Genomic DNA, 21,300 nt, shown 5'->3' on the forward strand with positions numbered 1-21,300 from the left:
GATTATTTTTGTAACTAGGTAAATAATTTAAAAAAATTAATTAAATTCAATTTCCACGTAAGAGGCAACATTTAGGAAGCAAGTGTAACTAATGTACTGTTACTTACAGCTTCATTCTGCATTTTACTTATTCAGCAGGGTTTACAGGTGTCTACATTAGTCTATAATTTTAATAGCTACTTCTTGGGAAAAAAAAATGTGAGAGATGTGTAACTGTGGTGCATATTCATTCTTTCAAGCTTTTTTCTTATGTACACTAATCATCGTTGTAACTTTATAGTAGCTATGATGCCAGATGTAAGTCAATAAAATCCAAGAACAGAATATACAAACCTTTTCTAATCAACCTTAAACTCCTAGTTTCATTTTCCACATTTAAACTAACAGATGAGCAATGTAGCATGAAATTTTCAATTCTAGTATTCAATTTGTTGTAACTAACACATCTTTTTTGCAATTGTTACAACTTAACAAATTTTAAGTAAAAAATACTACACCTGTTTAGATGCGTTATTACATATTTGAAGACATCATAGTTCACTGGGTGGAATTTCTTCACAATTTCCTTTAATTCATGTAGCCGTTCCGTCTTCTCCATGATTTCTACAGAAATAAGTGACATTTTTTGACACATCTAGAAAGACATACTGAATAAAGTGTTGCTAAGACTTTTTCCTAGTATAATGGCACAGATAATATACCCACAGAGAAATATCAAGTGATAAAATATTTGATAAAATTCTTATCTGCATACAGAATTGCAAAGAATAACTTTTTTATTATAGAGGTAACTATAAAAACACAAAAATATTTTTCTGTATTTATGCAGAAATATTTGTGTTTAACAACAAGGAATCACTTGATCAGCTCATTGATGGGTTGTAGAAGGGTAACTAACAATGTGACAGTCAATCTAATCATTGTTAGATTTTCCTCTGCTTGCAAAATGTTATGACTTAGATATATCTAAGATTTATTGGGACTGAAGTTTCATAAAGATTTGGGGGAAGGAAGACATTCACATTAACTTAGAATATCTTAAGCTTATCAGTCACTCAATTTTTTAAAAAATATGAATTAGCCTGGTGTGGCTATTTTAAATATATTTTTAAATGAGAACAGGGATTGTCACAGGCCCAAGGGAGATTATTAACGCTTCAAAGAGAGAATAAGTAATGTCTAAGAAAAAACTATGGAATAAAATAACGATTTAAAAAAAACAACCACACAACAAATGCTGATGCTAAAACACTTGCAGAAAATACCACTAAAGTTCTGTAGAACCATATGTATTCTATTCCATGATGATTCATATCATAAAAAGGAATACAGGCTCATCTCTATTACTTGACTGCACTGCTAAAAAGAAATTTGATGTACCCTAGTACCGTAGAAACAATGTTAAATATGCTCTGATATATCCCAAATAGAAATTCAAAGCAGTATTAATGGTAGTCTAAAACAGTAAGTCAACATTCTAAGCTATTGCATCTTTTGACCGAAATTTAAATTATATACTTTTAAGAAAAAAACCCCCTAACTAATTACATTAAACAATCAACCTTCCTGAAATGTACAGCAGAAGTACCACAAAGAAGTATCTACAGATATCATCCAAAAAGACAAAATTTCTAGTGTACTGTATATTAATCAAGTCCAGGCCCAAGCCTTAGGTTTACACGAGTATTTTCATGTTTTGAACAAAAAAGTGTTAAGTATACTGTATGTCACAATTGCATCCTGCAAAAATGCGTAGTAGTCTTTTTCTGAAACAGTTTAGTGCCAATACAAGATAGATACCCTTTAAAAGAAGGGAACAATTTAGTCATTTCACTTTGAAGTATCTGAAAAATGTTTGTAAGGCAAAATTAAGCATTTCATTTTATAAAGGGTCCAAAAAGAATTTGAAAAAATCTAAATGAGAATTACCATAATATTCCATAGATGTGTCTGATTTCTAAAGCCTACTTTGAATGTAAGACTTTATGAATTCAAGGGGTTTTATCCCTGTTAACAACGGCAATACAGTTTGAAGAGCTTTCATCATATGCAGCACTAATCCAGAATGGAAAAAAAGAAAAGTAGATTTTTCCAATTAAATTTTCCAGTAAAAGGAGAAATAATAAGCCACAACTTATTTAGAAAAAAACCCATATCATGTTTATTTCATCATATAGTTCTGTTAATTTTAAAGAATATTAAAAAATGTACATGTCTAAGCAACCTTCAAAGTATTTCAGTGCAGCTAGCCCTTTCAAATTACAATGAAGTAAAGATTGCAATAAGGATTATCAAGATAATGTAATTAGATCAAGACAAAATGGTTTATTACTTACTTGATGTTTCTAACAACTCTTGATGCAAAGAGTAAGGAATTAATGGGTCTGGCAGATCTGCAAAAAAAGCTTTAAGAGCCCCAGCCACTGCATTTACTGTTACTCCCATAGACTCAAGACTGATATTATGATCTGTAAAACAAAATTGAACAGCAGTGTAAGTAAAACCCACATCTATCATTCCTCATAATATTTTATGAAAATAAGAATTTATTCAAAACACTGAAAATGAAAATGTTGTCAAACATTTGTTAAAAAATGCACAAAAAGGTGAAGCTATGGATAAGCTGCCATCACTCTGACCCACGTGAAATCAAATATAAAGAAAATCTCACAGTATAAGAAAACACTATAAGATCAGAAAAATAAAGTTGCCTAATTCTCCATGCAGACTTAAAATTCTTTTCTATTTGCCACTAATTGGCTCCTGATTAATCACATTTGCCCAATAATAAGTTTGGAATTCTACTTCCCAAAATGCTGTTAAAAACCGGTACAGTACACATTAATTTGAAGAAGTCATGTGATTGTGTTCATGTGACCTCATGAAGCCATTTAAAAAAGAACAACACATATGAGTGACCACACATGGCCATACAATCTACTGCTAGATTCCCAAATAACAGAAGCTTAGTTTCACAAGTAAAGATATTTTTTAAATTGAAATTTATAATAAATTCATGCTACATAATTTTTAAACCAAGGCTAGAAGTAAGCTTCAGAACTTCAAGTAATTAAAAATTGAAATTTTGAAAATGCTAAGTTTATTTTTCAAAAGTCCACTCCACCTGAGTGGTGACTCTGGAACATCTTTTAATAAGGTAACTGAAGAAAACCTAGCATCATACTCAGATTATCTGAAACAGCATAGTGAGGCATAAAAAAATAGTACATTTATTTTCTTATCATTTGGAGAAAATTTACTATTTTTCACAGGTTCAACTTCATGATTAATATCCAAGAACTTTTAAGAAGTGTTTTAATTTTGAAATATCAACAGAGATCATGAATTACATAAGAAAGCAGAAGGAAAAGAAAAAACACTGACCCTCTCTTTTAACACAAAGTGAATAGCATAACCTACCAATCATATTCCAGCATATTCTAGCATGGAAAAGGTTGTGTAAGAAATTTATTATCAAGATTTAATTGTTAACCATATTATTCACGATAGCTTTCATTAAAATAAGTATCAAGAAGTACTACATTTGGGGGGGATAAGAGGGGTGAATGACTTAACGCCTAATATTTATGAACTCTTAACACAAGGAGCAGCTAGTACTGCATCTAAACTCTATTTTAAACACCAGAATACCACCTAGAAAATATTTAACAGCACTTAAAGCCAGCTGCAACAGGATTCTATACCATCTTTGGTTTAAACACAGCTTCACTGCTAATAACCTGGACTACACCAATGCAACCTACCAGAGCATTAAATACTCAGGGCTCTGTAAAACAGTTTGAAAGTTCAACCCTTTCATAAGACGCCGTGATAAATCCATGGAGAATTCAAGTTCTGTTTCAGCTTTAAATAATAAAACATGTTTTTACCTTGATCAAACTGTTTCTGAATGTTGTCTTGATCTGTTTTATTCCCACTAACACGGTACAGGCCTTCAGTACATAATCCTTAGAAGAGGAGGAAAAAAAAGTATTCAAAAAAACTTTTATATACTGTAGAGCAAAACAGAGACAGTCATAATTACTGAGAAGATTTGTATTCCTACTTCTGATTTAAGTGCCATGTTAACCATTACAGTGTTACAGCACTACCAAAACACAAAATAACAGTTGTCTACTGAGTACACTATACCATTTAATATGAATCAGAGGAAACCACACTGTAGGATAACAAGAACTTGACTGCAGGCATTTGTGCAATCATTTATCTAAAATAATTCTCCTCCCATCTCTACTAGACTGCTGTTATTTATATTCTTTTTTTTTACTCATCAAAAATCTTAATTCTGGGTTTGGTACTCACAGAATTTATGTTTTTTAAAACTGTCTTCACAATTTGGGCTTAACAACTTACTGTGACAAGCAATAACATAACTAATAAAATACTCTGCAGAAAAATCAGGCAATTACAATTGACTCTTGATTTTTTAATTTCATGGTGTAGCACACCCCTGTATCAGACAAGGACTTAACCTTCTAACATACTTTCCCTTTTATTATTTATATTGTATAAACTTTGCATCCATTCCTCCTCACTTCTTTTCTAAGTTAAATTATCACATAATTTACAAGTCTTTCTTTAAAGGGCAGGGGAAGAGGGGAAAAGGTGAAGGATGTTAGGAAGCAGAGGTTCTCCAAGCTTCTCATTATTACTTTATTCTACTATGCATAATAGAGTCATCATCATTACAGCAGCCATTCTAGTAAACAACATTAAAAAAATAAATCTTTATTATGCATACACACACACTTGCTCACTCCACTCCAGTAATTTTTCCTATCACACTGCTATCTTTTTGCCCACAGCTACTCACTGAATGAGTGTCCATTCTGCTAATCACACCATTACCCCAGATCTTTTTTCTTTGTTAATTCAGAATCCATTAAGGAATACAAGCAGTTTATAGTTCCATAATTCTTCAAACTACCTTTACAGATGCAAAATTATCTATATGGTAGACTTCCATAACGGTACATGGTTCCATTTAAAACTTCAGAAGTTTATGAAATTTCTTGGCTTTTTACCATCACAGCCCAGTAACTGAATGCACCTTAGATTATCAGATCAATACACAACGCCTCTGATGCACCACAGTCACCAAACGTGCCTTTTAAGTTACCAAGAAACCAGGAATCTTGTTACAACTATCAAATTACAGAAAGCACTTAACTTTCATACTGTTGGGAAATTTATACCAATTAATTCATTATCAGCTCTTCTAACTTAATTCTTCCTTTTTAATGCCTCGACAGTTCATGTGTCTCTTTACTGGCTTCATCAAGGCTATTTTAGTAAGCCTTCCTTCAATAAACGTTTATACCTACCATTTAGCTTTCCAAATCTGTAGCAAATAGTTTTCTCTTGTAAATATATACCTAAACAGTCCTTTCAAAAAACCTGAGCCTCATTCACTGGTGTCCTCAGAAAGCACCAAGAGGTAAAATTTGGTGGCACAGGGCAAAAAATGGCTTCAATGATTCAATGGTTTCCACAGCTGAAAGGGGTTTCACACGTCTTCAAAAGAATGCTCCGAATGTGCTACACACTATCACAGATAGAAACAATTTGCATTCCTCTTCCAGAAGTTGTAAATAAAGAAATACCAAAAAATCACTGGTAGATAAGAACAAGCTAGGATTGAGATTCTCTTTGTTTAATATGGGAGAATTCTCAGTTGGAGACCCTACAGCCCCAGGGTATTCTGTGTTTTATCCAACTACCATTCAATTTCTTCCTGCACAAAAGGAATGGAACATGCTGGAACAGCATTTTCTGAGAAGTCTGATCCAGTCACTGTTTAGTAGGAGTGTTTAAACCTTGAATACTTTAACTGGGCTGCTCTGGAGACAGAGATGCTCTACTGTGGTATCTGGGCTTTTTTTTTTTTCCCCCTCCCTACTTCATCGTGTGGTAGACTCCTCTTTGCTCTGAGAAACAGACAGACAACTTACAGTACTTCAGAAATTTTTCAGGTTAAACAAGGATATGCCTACTGAATTTAGACATCTTCCAAAAATAGCTAAGTGTTGCAATTCTGGATTAATCTAACTAAATTTGTGCTTTAAATTCCTTGAGCAAAAATAATATTTTTTTGCTTGTATATTCTAGAAAGTAACATTTCATGAAACGGTTGGTCAACTATCATATTTTTTCTCTAAGGCACACAAAGAGACAAGTTTAATCTGTTTGGGTGCGTACACACAGCTAGAAGTCTGAATGCATAATTTTTAAGTAATGCTTCAATTCTGTTCTTTTATTATCCAACCAGTAGTCTGCAATGCTTGTTCCATCAAGACATTCATCGAGTATAAGACACTAGTTCCTTGGTTTTAGTTTTTTAGCTTCTTGCATATCTATAATTTATATCCATATTGAGAGAGAGCAAGCACGCAACATTTATTTTTTCTTGATGGATTTTTAAAAATTCACTTCCTTCATCTGCAAGCCTGTTGATTTTTTCAGAATTCTTATCTATGTTCTTATCCTGCTTCCCTTCTGGTCCAGCTGTAGTTTTCAAGATATTCTTACTGGACACAATGGCTGTTGTAATACTATATAATAGGAACAGATGATTTAATTGCTTCTCTGTCCTGCTAGCTTTACTACTCCTTTCGGTTTAAAGAATTAGATCTTGCTGATGTCACATCACAATAGCCTATATTTACTTCAAGACAGAGCTCATCTCCTTTCCCTAGACTATTGCTTTCTCAAAGTACCTCCTAGTGCCTAATAAATTCTCTTCTTGTGCCTTTTGTGCTGCCAGTTGTGATCAGGGTTCCATCCCATCTAACTGGGACTTCCCATGGCATTCAAAACATGTCAAAGAAAATGAGCAAGGTGGATCTGCACCTATATGCATATTTTGTTTGTAGGACACTTCCACACTTAGGCACCAACATATTTTACAACTCTTGGTTCCTCCATAGAACATACTAACTTCAGCACAAGAGTAGGCCAAAGTTTGCCTGGTACAATATCCAGTTTCCACACCAGTAAGAAATATATGCTTGAGAAGAGAGGTAAGAAGAGCAGGAGGAAAAAAAAAAAAAAAAAAAAAAAAAAAAAAAAAAAAAAAAAAAAAGACAACAGCAATTTTTCTGTGGTACATCCTCCCAGCTTCCTACAGATGGTGGCTTGCTTAGGCTTTTACATAAGGTGTTGTAATAGCCACTTGGGAATTTATCCTCCACTATCTCATCCAAATCCCTTGAAGTCATTTACCTGTGGTCTTCACAACAACCCGCAGCAAAAGCAGTTTTGTAATTCAGGAAAGTACAGCATGAAAGTAGACTGGGTTTATGCTCAGTACCTGAATTTTTCATGAAATCTTTTTTTCTTGATTAAACAAGAAGCCATAATTTCTCTACTCTTTCCCAGCACATTTCCCTATCATTTCCCTTCCTCAGAAATTTTCCAAGCTAATCAATTTCAGTTCCTCTTTATCCAAGAGTTACTATTACTGTCATACACAGTATCTTTTCCAATTCTTTTCTAATCAGACTGACTTGAATTGTAACCAGTATTCAAAACCTGTGCATACCATGGAATCACATAATAGTATGATTTTTCCCCGTATCACTCAACTCTCATAATTCCTTTAATTCTTTTTACTTGCTTGATAGCAAGTACTGGAAGTTGAAGTTTTCAGACAGCTGTCTATGATGATTTTAAAGCCTTTTCCTGAGTGACAACAGCTATACTAATATTTAGCCTGTTGAAAAGTCACACAGTATCTGCCAACTTGACATGCGTAGCCAGGTTCCACTATCACTGTTCTGTCTACATTTCTGAATACATGCCACCTACTCACAGCAAGTCTGTCTCTCCTCAGTTTAATTCCTTCTCCTGCAGAGACCAACTGAACTTTTCAGGAATGATTCTCCACTACAATAGCCGAGACTATCATTCGCACACTTACCTTTGTAAATTTTGTGTTCTATATCATTCTATAATTTCATTGCACAGATTGAGTTGATGTACCTCTTCTCAATCCCTATGCTATTCAGATTACACAAAACTTAAGCAAATACCACCTTATGGATCCAGAAAGGCACATTCTACATACACCTAAAATACATGTAATTACAGACTGAAGAATCCAAACTCTTCAAGAGTCCAGCACTAAATTTACTTACATAAAACATATTTAAAATTTGCCATTTAATGTGTTCTTATCTGCGCATATCAACACTGGCATTTAAAGATCCATGACATTCAAAAGCAGAACCAAAAATAAGTGTCTTACTGCTTCTTGTAATAATAATAATAATTTACAGAATATTGAAATGTTCAGTAAAAAGTAAGCAGTTTAAGATAATAAGCAGTACTTCTAGACAGACTCAAAAACTAGGAAGCTTTCATCCAATGCTGAATTAACATTTCTATAAGTGAAATTAACCAATCATTAAACAAGTTCTCAATCACTTCATGAAGCGTCACTCAAGCACATATCTCATGGTATTCTTCATTTTGAAATACTTGAATTAATACGACATGACAAACACGCCTAGGAAAAGGTAGGTGCATTCTTTAGTTCATTAAAAATGGGTGACATCTGAAGATAACTCTAATTTTCCAAGCATATTAGCTTGGTTACTTTGTGCCTGGAGAAAGTCAGGGGAATAAGAGCAGCAGTGTAAGTACCATAAGTACTCTGCACAAGATACTGACACCTTGGTGCTATCTGCATTGTTTAAGAATTCTTTACATAATTCCTATGTTTCCTTTGAAGGGATACATTAATTAGCAATACAGCTCAAGTGCACAACATGTGTTTATGAATATTTCAAAACATATTTGTTTACAGTTTTCAGTGATTCTCACACACTAATAAATTAACGCATGTGCTCCTCCTCCATCCGTCTGGTAGTGAGCTTTCCATTAGGAGAAACAACTGATGCCTGTTTTCCCCTCCTCTCGAGTTTGGACAGGGTTTCCTCACTGTTGATTAATTCCAAAGTTGCAAAATACAAACTGTTGTAGTTTCCTAACTACTGAAACCTATTCTATGCCAATTTTGAAGTGATCACAGAAGGGATCCTCAGGAGGTTGTCTAGTCCAACCTCCTGCTCAAACAAGGGTCAACACTGAATTCAGATTGGGTTGCTTATCTAAATCTGACCTTGAATATATCCAAGAGTCCACAATCTCTTTGGGCAACCTGAACCAGTGCTTAAATAATCCTCAGAGCAAGAGTTTTTCCTTTCTTTCTAGTTGGAACCTCATATTTTAATGATCCATGTCTCTAATCCTCCTGCCATTTTTCAGAATTTCAGTACTTTAGCTTGGCTGCATCTTCTTGGTAACCTCCTCATAGGTATGGGAAGCCACTTTTGGGTATCTCCTCAGCCTCTACCTCTGCAAGCTCACAGGTCAGGAGCTCCAGCCCCTGATCTTCTTCTGCAAGACTCAATCAAGTCTGTCAACACCTTTCCTGTACTATTTCAGATGAGGCCTAACAAGTGCAGAGTAAAAACAAATAATCACTTCTATTGCTGTAGTGCCTATCCTTCTGTCGGGACAGCACAATACAGAAGGTGTTAGCAGAATGCACTACTGACTCATGCTTAGCCTGTTCACCACCACAATTCCCAGATCCTTTTCAGCAGCATTCCTATCCAGCTAGTCAAGTAATCAGCATGTACCACTGCAGGGGTTTAGTCCTTGCAACTCTAGTTGCAGGACTTGGCATTTGTCCTCACTGAATTCCATCAGGTTCCAGCTGTCCCATTCCTCCAGCTTGTCTACATTCCCCTGCACAGAAGCCCTGACCTTGAATATATTAACCACACCACCCACAAACTTGATGAGGGTACAAAATGTATTGTAGGGCTATTCAACTCTACTGTTACAGTATCTATCCAGAATCAAGAGTAAGAGAATCATGGACTATGCAGTTTTTTGCTAAACATACAGCTTCATGGGCAATTGAATCAACTTAAATTATCATTATGACTGAAAAGATGGTCTAACTCCCTGCCTCATCAATCACTCTTTCTGTCCTTCTCTTATTCCTAGCTGCTTAGTCCTGCTCCCTGCCTTGCACTTGTTTTGACACATATCTGACCCTTAACTTGCCAGCTGTAATACTAAACAACAGGACCTTGTCCGCTGATGTAGCCTTCCAAGACAGTGAACTCCACTAATTCAGAGACATCCGACAAGCACCCAAAATAAAAAGTGGTAGAAGCATACATCAGGAACGATTATACTGGCTGTTACACTGTTTCTTATAAAACTATTGTCAAAATGCCAGGTCTCATACACCAGTTGCAGGGGGATGGGCACTCTTGTCCCATTCTGTTCTCTCTGTCCAACAGAACAGTCTCCTAAAAGACTCTAGCTCTCCCAAGCCATTTAAATAAAACAGGAGATAATCCATGTTGAATTTCTGGATTTTGCAGCCACTATGAATATATATCAATGATTTACCAGCCTTTTTACCTCAACAGGCACTGCTGACTCATTTTCTTTCCCTACTTATACCCAACCCTCATTCTCTGGAGACAAACTTTGCATTATCTATACTTTCAATGTCAAAATCTGGGCTCATGGCAGAGTCAGTGTAAAAGACATGGATTATAACTTAGGTGAGAGGGAAATTCACAGAAGGCAGTATTCTTTTAATCAAATTACCTCTGAAATCATAAATTTAACAGCATTACAAAAAGGTATAAATATCAAAAGCAGTAATTGTCGTACATATAGCAAGTACACAGTTTTTACTTTCACCTATAGCTCTCCACAGAGACCACATGAGACATTAAATGAAATGTGACTCTGTCAAATTCGTTCTTCCTTCTTTATTCCATTCCTTGTCTCTCAGAAATTGGGTAACTAAATTATTAAAATACATATTATTCCAATAAGGTTCTCTTCCCTCAATTGTCTCATGTAGAATTAATACCATATTAATGCTATCAGTTTTCTATGAACTATGGAACCTAAAATTTCTAATCTTGTCAATGAAGCACGTGGATAACAATATTCTACAAAGATATTTTTTTAAAAATATTTGAAAACCCAAAGAAAAAAACATAGTAAAATACTGTTGTTGTTATTATTATTTGAGTTGAATATAGTCAAGAGTTAAATTTATTAAATGACAGAAGTGTGCTAGTACTCATAATATGAATTTGATTCCTCCATCCTTGGTAAACAAAATGAAATGTAATTTATAACAAACTTTTCACCAACACATAATGTTGCATACAAGTACATCCAAAATACCAATTTAAAAAAAATACTGAAATATTAAAAACTCCCTCATATGCTAATACTATGAGTAATTTTTGCCGAAATTAATGTAAGTTTGGGAAAATTAAGTACATGTTGCAAAGCACACAAACTACTTGAAATTTAATTGGTGGCATGTACAACATTAAAGTGTTACTAAAACCACTCAAGCTACAAACTTGCCATAAACATGTAAACTTTTTACACTTAAAATATTAGACATTAAATTGATACTTTTTACATCAGATTGCAATACAAAATTCAAATCATACCAACATTTTGTTGAAGTTAAATAGTACATTAGCCTTCAGAAATCTGAGTTCTCTTCTCAAACAAAACTATCAGAGTATCAGAATATTCTCCTTACTCTCTACATAATTTAGTCAAACACAGAATTCATGCTATTAATATAGTTAACAGTTTAGCTTCAAAAATAATCTCAATTCTGCTGTCTACACTTAGAAAAAATGAGCTGTACTAAAAAAAGTGATGATCTACATTGGATAGATTTTTTTTTAGAAATTAGCCATTTTTTGTCTAGCACATCTTATTATAGCACCATTACTTCAAAAACAGCCACTAAAATTTTCTTAAAATTCAGAGCTTCTTAATTCAAAATTCTTAAAATTCAAAACTAGTTTCACTACTAAATACATTTCCATAAATCTAGTTTGCAGAAAACCAATATACTTAAAAAGTTCATTTCAAGTGATGTAACAAAATGACCTTCTATTCAGTCCATCAGGAGAAAACAACAAAATACATCAGAACAACTGTATCACCAAAATCTTCTTTTGGAAGCCCATAACTGAAAATAACTACCAATGTCAAAAAGTCCATTTAAGTAGCTGCCCTCAAGAGCAAGTTACATACCAATTTGCAAAGAATGTGACAGAGGTAAAAGCGTACAAACATCAGCAGCTTATACATTATGCTATGTAACTAATGTTTATTACATTTATATAGTCTGGAAAAGGTTACAGATAAGATCATAGTACCTTTACCAGAAAATAAGTTTTCCTGAAAACATTATAAACCAAGAAATTTGGGGGAAAACTTGGTAGTTCACCACTACCAAGTTACTTATGTAAAAGATAACAATTCTTTTGATCTTGTTCAATGAACCAACAAGTAAGAGCTACACCAACCAATCAAAAGACTACCCATCCTGCTATAATTACAATGTATTAAAAAATGAAAGGCTAGGATAGAGAAAAGGTTTACCATGATCATAGACAAGGTGTGATCACACAAGGAAAGTTTGTTTACAATACTTAGCCAAGCTTCTCTCATTCCTTATCCAGAACTGACAATGTTAATCTTACACAGTATTGTACAAATTTCTTTTTAATCAATAGGTTCCAACAAGACAAAATGTTATGTGCTAGTACTGCTTTGTACTATTAATAATCAGCAACAGTACACACCACTGCTGAAATGGAGGTTCTGATACATACTTACTGCTTATTAGCTTTAGATCTGTTCCAGTATTAACCACTTCGCTCCCTCGGTGTCTACTTCCAATACTATTAAAAAGATTCCAAATGGATTCAAGGCCTAGATTATCATTCAAAACCAGAAATGAGTTGACTCCATAAACCTAAACTAGTTCAGAAGAAAACGTCTTGTTGGAAAGTATCAAACTGAACAGGAACGCACAGAAAATACCGACACCTGTAGGCCCTGACTTATGATCCCTTATATCTACCAGATCTCCTTTTACTCTGACAGGTTGCATATGGCTCCTTCAAAAGAAAAATCTGTGGATTTACAAAAGGCTAGAACTTTTCAGCTCCTGGGTTTACTTTAGTTTCTCGAAGTTGTCCCTCTTCTACTGAAGCACACTTTCTATTTTTGGTAAGGATATTACAGAACACTATGGTTAAACAAAAATCCAATGGTATTTTCTGCATGTGCTCAATTCTTAAAAGTTGATGGTGGAGCAAGAATCTTCAAAAATACTTTCTGATATTATCTCCGCATCTAATCATCTGAAACAAAGCAAAGAAAACTCTTTTTCACACTGCATACTTTCTAGCCTCAGTCACAATTTAGATGAGTGGGTACAAAGCATTGTCTCATACAGTTTCATGAGGCAGAGATAGGGAACATTAAAAATTAAGATTGGCCTTTCAATTTGAGATTAATCTCAATATCTTCATAAAACCCCTGCAATTCAGCCACAATGCAAATTATATGTGGTAATACAAAGGGAAGGAGTTGAACTCCATGAAAGTACCTTCAAAGGAGAAGCTGAAAAAGTATATCCTCTGTAAGAGAAATATACTGATTAGCCTCATTCAAGAAGGATTAGAAAAGACTGCACTTCTTGATTAAAAAGACAATAAAATAAACACTGCTATTCAGTTCAGTTAGTACTGACAGTAGGCTGACTTGCTAAGACACAGCTGAAGTACTGGATGACTCCCCAAGGGTCAAGCAGCTGATAGAATAGCTTTACCAAATAGCAACAGCATCATTTTGGACTCCAGCCTGAAGACAACAGATCCTGACTTGCCTTCTGCAGACTGATTATCTCCAACACCTTATTTGTGGAATTTTCTCTTGGACGGTCGCAAAGTCAGTGAAGTGGGTTTATCTTATAAAGGATCTGAAGACAAGGAAAGTGAAAATCCTCCTCTCTCAAAGGCAGTAAATATGTTCTAATAGAACACGGCTTGAAACTCAAATACCTACAGAATATGAACCCAGTAAAAAAATAATACACACCAAAAATAAAACTTCAACAGCCAAGTACAGAAGTTGAAAAGAACAACCAAAGGTACTTTACAAAGAAGCCAGAGCAGGAGAAAGAAAATTGTGATACAGATCAAAAGTAGAGGTTTTGTTCTGTCTCTACTAAGTGCTTAACAGGAACAGCAGAACAACTACTGCCTTCAAAGCCACAAAGTGTGCAGATGGCACGTTTGTCCAGCTTACACATATGGCCAGAACTAAAATTCTCCAGCTTTTGGTAGCTGCACAGCAGCATCCCAGGATGAACTACCATATACTCCATCAGCTACAGGAAAAGCAGTACCTCCCTCTGGAGTCACCACTTTTGAGGAACCCGTGACATTTTGAACACAGCCTAACTAAACATCTTAATCTCCAAAGACAGGTCATTAGAGGAGAATAAAAGTGCTAAATCTTCTGGGTGCTTGTGTTATTTAGCAATTATAAGGAAAAAAGACAGCAAATCATGTTCCCACACTATTATTAGTTCTCTCACCCCACAAGTCGGTGAGAACCATTTGGGAGAAATAATAGACTTTCTTTCAAAAGTCTACCAAAGTCAAAAAATATCGGACCACATTACTTTCAAGCAAAGCAATTTTCTTTAGATCTGGATTTATAATTTTGTTGTTTGAAAGTATTCTTACAAAGGTAAACATGCTCAAATTTAAGATATTAATTCTAGATCCTACTACAAAAGTAATTCGATCTTCATTACTGGTGAATATCTATTTTATATGGCTATATATAGTAGCTGTACATAGCCATTTTTCAAAAACACAAATTCAGTGACTCATCCATACATTATATTGCTTTGTTTGGGGGATTTTTTTGCTACACACAAAAGCAAACACAAAATATATATTCAGCTGTCTATACCACTCTGTTACTTCTTGCCCTACTTCCTCCTTCCCCATCTCTTCCTGGATGAGGTGGGGATATCAAAAAAAAGAGAGAAGAAAATACAACTCTTGCCTTTAGGCAAGGAATCAATAGGAGGTGAAGGTTAAAGATTTATACTAACATCTCTGACTCCCAAAACATCACTGCCTGAGGTTTCACCTAATTTTTTTGATTGCAATAATGCAGTATAAAAGTAATTAAAAAAACCCCCAACCTATCAGACTTACCACCTATAGTAGGTTCTCTTGGAAACACTACTCTTGCAGATGGCAGTAAAACTGAATTTTAGCTTAAGAAAGAAAACCCTTCAGTTTTACTCTTGCTAAAATCGTTACTGTCATCTTACAGCCAAAACTGTATTACAGAACTAAGAAAATGTTGAAAAAAGGTGCTGTTTTACTTTATGCTAAACAACATCAAACTGCACTCATCAAAAGACGGTCCTGCTCATGTTCCAGCTCCAGTCAGTCAGTTTCACACTCTCATCTGCTTCAAATACTGCAATAAGGCATTCATACAACTTCAGAGCAAGACCTACACACTAACCAAAAACTGGTGCTCGCCATCTTTAAAAACAGAAAAGAAAGAGCTCAAACAAAACCCAACCACAGGTCATTCCCAAACCTAACACAACTCTCCACTCCTAAATGTAGTCTTCTGTTGGACCAGCAAGATCATCCTACTTGCCTGATGGTCACACAGTAAATAGGCTGAAAGCAGGGACAAACACACAACCAGGGAGCCAGGGAGAGAGAGAGAAAACCATACTGTGAAATTTCACCTCAGTGCAAACACATATATGTTAATATTTTATGTTAATCTGGAAATCTGCAAGTTAAATTACTTAACATTTTTCATGTAGAATTATGCACTATTTAGAAAAGAAACATTTCTGTCTCTGTAACAAGTTAATATGAAAAACTACGTTACCTAGCAAAATAAAGAAAGCAAGCTGACCAAGTAAGCCATACCAGGTACCTGTCTTCGGCAGCTGGAAAAAGTGGACTTCAGAGTTTTTTAATATATGAAGTAAAATACAGTGGCCACAGTGAGACATGTAAGACTGGAATGACATTGGGTTAAAAGTCATTTGGTATTAGAAAGTGATGTATGTTTTTTAAACTGCAGGAAACAAATGTTAAATGACAAATGTTCAGCAAAAATAATTATTTGTGTAAATAAAAACAAAAGACCATCACATATTAAGCATAAAATTTAGAGAACATATTCCACTCTTAAAATGTGCTTTCCCCATCATTATTTATTTCTAGGATAAAATTCTAAAAGTACTTTAAAATAGAAAATGAGAGTCTTTAATTGTAATGCAAAGTGGGAAAGTCCTCCAATAGTTCTCCTATCTTACCTGTATCTTCAATGAATTGCACACATTTTTCAACAAACAGAGGTATCGGTTTCTCAGGTGTAACAAGATCCTGTAGGGGCATCCCAAAGTAATTACTTTCCCAGTTTCTACGGATTGGAGGATTGAATGTCTTAGTTTTCTTTTTTGGCTACAACAAAACAGAGTTATTTAAGTAATATTCAAGTAGTATTTTAACTAAGCCATATTGCAACCATTCAGTAAAAACAAACAGATCACATATCTATCAGACATTAAAATTCCTCTATGGCAAACTGAATAAAAGTAAATGCACTTTTAAAATAGCATACATTAGATATGAAGCACTCAAATAACTTCTAATACCTCTAGTTATTTTTGTATCACATTAGAAACAAGACAAACCAATGCACCAGTAATTGAAATATGATAAGAACAAAAATAAACACACTACTTGTTTAGAGTGCTATGACATATCTTTACATACTAATTTTCAGCACCAAACAAAAAGGAATCTACATGAATCACGTATGAACCATGCATCTATAGATATTTTTAGGATAAGATTGTCAAGTGCCATATCACACAAAAAAATTGAGTGTCTTCTGTATGTGTCTCATTAAAGATGTTGATTAATCTTTACATTGCAACTATTCTAGAAACATGACGATGCAGAATGTATACCAACCAATCTTAGAGTTAGCATTGCAGGCACTCCTATTAATCATGCCACTTTGTTACAGGCACGGGACTTTAGCCAAAAGGAGGTTTGCACCCAATCATATCTAATAAGGCAATGAGTTTTACACAGTTTTCTTGCTTGGGGTTTTTTGGTGGTTTTGGGTTTTTTTTCCCCCCCCGACAGGGACTTTATCAGTTCAATTGATCAATCACCTTCAATGATTACAAGAATTATAGTCTATCAGATACCATGTTTCATCTCTGAATATTGATGAAAATATTCAGAGATGGCCATATAAAGTGGTCAATCAATTGGCTGCACATTGGCAACTGAGTATGAAAACTAAATGAACATCACCATTAAAATCTAGCATTTTATCATGATGTTTATATACAGTAAGAAGTTAGTTCAAAACAGCCACATTTTCTTATAAAAGCTCTACAGTCAACATCTAATAGTAGAAAATAAAAACAAAAAGCATAACAGCCAGATTTAAACTTAGTAACAAGGTTTCTAGAATTTGAAAATTCATTGTAAGACTACACCTGAATTAACTACTAAGAAAAAACATGTCTCATTTCTACACTTTACATCTAGAAAAGTCTTCAATATCAATCTCAGTATTTTAAAAAAATGAGTTAACTTGTAGACTTCTATACCATTGAATTTACTTCATCAATCCTTTCAGACTACCTAGAACTTCAAGTCAGCAAAGTACATATTCATGACTGCCTTGCACACTGACAATTAATGAGCTGAAGCTGAACACTACAGGGAAAGCAGAAACTACAGCCTAAAGAACATTTCTCCAACCATCACCCTACAGTGCCCGTAGAACTTCTCTAACACTCGATTAAAAAAAAAATTAAAAATCTGTTAGAGTGTCTTTTTGTAAGACAGCTTGTGCTTGAAATCAGCATCAGAGTACCTGCGACTGACCACGATAAGAGAAGGCTAAAAAAAAATTAGGCCTATCCTTCAAATTTGGGATTTCTATAAAAGGTTTGGCACTTGTAATTTAGAAGCACGGAACATTTACTGGAGAGTTCTTCAAAACATTAGAAAGAAATTGTTCTCCAGCAATCCATCCCAAGTTTCATATTAACTGAAAATTTAATAAAAAGTTTAGGGAAAAAAGCTTAGAATAAAACTTTAGGATAAAGTTTTATGACTAAAGCAGACAACATATGAAAGTGCTCAACTGTAAACTCTTTGCATAACTTTTATTCATCTTAGATAAGATATCAAAGGTTCTACCAGTATATGCCTTTAGATAGAGCTTTTTCTTCCTTCCTTCTCACTGCAACAGTCCCCTGCTTTGAAGTCCCCAGCTCTCAACCTAATTCATTGGCCATTTTCTCTTCAGTGGCAAAATCGTATGTATTTAGACAACATCCAGTTCAGAAGAGCTGCAACTGAAGCTAAAGAACGTGTAAAATCAAGTGACATCTTTGTCAAATGTTGAATGAAAAATTATTTTAGAGATACATACATTAATGCAATGAAAAAAGCAAAAACAAATGGAAATGCCTTTTTTAAGGTGTTCAGTGCAGATCTCCACCATCTTAGAAGAAATGGAGCAGCACTCAGAACCTGTATTTCAGACCTAGCAGACAGAGAAAGACTGTGCATGCCTCTGATTAAGACGTAATATTAGCATAACATAATTAAATATAAACAAATTTTGTTGGTGTGAGTGGATAGCAATCTGGTTCATGGAATTTACTAGGATTTTATAAAATTTTTGCGATAAATACTAATTAATATTATCTGTGTAAAATACCCAGACATAGTATGAAATATCAAATATGTCTTCAAAGCCAGAATAAGGAATTATTTTTTTTCTAATAATTGACCTGCATTTAGAAAAATAGTTATAAGGGGCTGAAATATCAAGTACGACATTATACACTAAAAAAAATCAGAAAGGTTTCTTAGATGAGTTATTGACCTGAAACAATCAGTTTAATCTCAAATTTGAAAAAGTAAGAATTTGTCTAAAGAATTTAAAGAATAAAGAAAATAAATTTAAAGAATAAAGAAAATTAAGTCCTTTTCAAACTCGTCTACAAGAGTAGAAGAGACAATCATTGCAGGGCTATTCCATAAACATGAAATTAGAATTTCACCAGGCAGGTAAAGTTACAATAATAATTTTATCTGTTATTTCCCATTATGTATCATGTCTCTCTCCTGTCCAATATTTATTAAAATACCTCTTTAATAATTTCCCTTTCTTTTGGGGCATGTGGGTGGGGCAAACTCTCCAGTGACAGTGCAAACCAAATCTTCCTGCAAAGAACACTTCACAAAAAATACTTCTGCAAATTAGCAATAAAACTTTAAGGTATTAAAAAAACACTGTCTTATTTCCTCATTTGAGACTTCCACACTTTCCTTAAGTTGCATGTCTAGACTTCTTAAGCAGTGAACTACTTCTGAACGAAAAGGCACGCTACTGTGCAAAAGACATGATCTTTGTCAGAAGATCAACCGACTTCAGGAAAAAAACACAGGTCTTATGTCTAAGAAAAATAAGCTTTAGTGAAAGCTTTTTTTTTTAAGCCTTGCTCCCCACTCTGAGTAAAGAGTAGCTCTTCTGATCCATCAGTCATAGCACGGAACTTTTAAATCTGCTAGTCAAGATAATGACTACCATGAATTTTCTGTGTTCAATTAATTTTTAAAAGTCCTCTAATGAAAAAATATTTTAACAAAAGCATTTTTAAACATTATTCATTTAGTTAAACAGCACCTGAAAAAAAGTGAGCAATTTCTGAATTCCTTGATTTTGGCAGAGAGATTAAGATTTTGCCACAGGTATTTTTAGTTCAATAGTTCTGTTAATAGGCAGTCACCTAATGCTGCACACAGTGAGCACTAATCTAGACACAGGCAAAGACAATTTTGAACACTTCTTCTGCATCATAATACAATAAGACTAATAGGCACCAAATCAGAGAAGACAAGAACCAGCACAAAAGTTTTGTTAGTTAATCCTAGCAAAAAGCTCATTGTTTCACATAAAACTGTTTCATGTTAGTAATTAAAACATAAGCACAACATCATAAACTTGAAACCCCCAGTTTTCATATGAATCTGTTTTAATTATAATTGATTGCTGAGCTAACGTTGAGCTTTCCGGCATGGGTTTCACCACTTCTTGCCAAAGACAACTTCTCTTCATTCCCTAACAGAGGTTAATGCCAAACCTCCAGCTGATCCATATATATTTTGGCAGGAAAGCATTAACTCTTGAGAATCCCAAACTTGCCTTGTGTTGCTGTTATCAAAAGCATTTACCTGCAATATTGCTTTAATTACAGTAGTTTAATCGCTAAAACGTGTTGAAAAAGATTAACTGAAGTCTTCTTAATAAAAGGCAAGGTAAACAAGAAAACATGTATTCTAGCACAGCACAGTATCCCCAATTCTCAATTTCAAAACTAGAAATATTATTATAAAAAGAATAAAACTGTGAAAATGTAGATTTAAAGTATACTCAACATTAACTCTCTTGACTGTAAGTACCAGGGAACCAGCTAAGCAGAACTCATCTTCTAGAGAGAAATGAGGCTGAGACTTCAGCCAGCTGTGAGTCTTTAGAGTACAATGCACTTAAAAAGAATTTTTAAAATTAACTTAGAAAACTAAAAAAACACCCAAACCTATGTATCAAACCCCTTATGGATGGGCTGATTACTCTAGCAAGTCTTCTCTGTTAAAAATGGGCTCCCCTTCTTTTTTTCTCTCACTTCCATCCCACCAGAACCACCATCATAATTTATTTATCAAAGGGGAAATTCAGCCACTTCTCTACCTCCCACACACTTCACTACTACTTTTAATACAAAAGAAATTTTCTGCCTGCTTCATTTGCAGTCAGCCCTAGGGTCATGGAGGGCAAAGTCAATATTTTCAGGACTATTAAAATACTTCATAAAACCACGTACCGTGAACAGCATTCATTTTATAGGCTTAATAAAGCATTTGTAATCTCTAATTCATGGCTAGCTCTTCAGAAACTACACGACATATGAATAATGCAGATGATGGTCCCTAACATGCTCTTTCTTTCCCTCATGCCTTCTGCCATTTTTAGAGTTCCAGCTTGCTACACTAAGTTTTAAACTACAGAGGTACAAGAAGGCATATGGCTCCAAATATGCATTTTAAGAGTGTTAAATTTGAACAGATGAAACCTGAAAGTACAGATTTTGATATTTCCTATACTCCACAGGAGAAAAAAAAAAAATTCACTGCACATTCCAGTCTGAAGTAGACAGTACTTTGCTAAATCAACCACTGAATTTACACAAGAACAGCTGAAAATAAGTTGATCTCCCATTTCTCAAGTTTACCACAGTCTTATTAAAACTGAGAT

At 34.3% G+C, this 21,300-nt stretch overlaps 1 protein-coding gene across 1 annotated transcript in view; it reads right to left on the reverse strand.

The window, feature by feature from the left end:
* ARHGAP5 (Rho GTPase activating protein 5) overlaps positions 1–21,300 on the reverse strand; it is a 46,846-nt gene that overhangs the window by 8,929 nt on the left and 16,617 nt on the right. The window contains exons 4-7 of the mRNA XM_026849142.1: positions 16,259–16,406; positions 3,891–3,968; positions 2,337–2,468; positions 498–603 (exon numbers count right to left, since the gene is read on the reverse strand). Of these exons, the coding sequence (XP_026704943.1) occupies positions 498–603; positions 2,337–2,468; positions 3,891–3,968; positions 16,259–16,406 (464 nt within the window). The remainder of the gene's footprint in view (positions 1–497; positions 604–2,336; positions 2,469–3,890; positions 3,969–16,258; positions 16,407–21,300) is intronic.

The sequence above is a fragment of the Athene cunicularia genome (genome assembly GCF_003259725.1).
Source record: "Athene cunicularia isolate RWA chromosome 5 unlocalized genomic scaffold, athCun1 chr5_part1, whole genome shotgun sequence".
Taxonomy (NCBI): domain Eukaryota; kingdom Metazoa; phylum Chordata; class Aves; order Strigiformes; family Strigidae; genus Athene; species Athene cunicularia.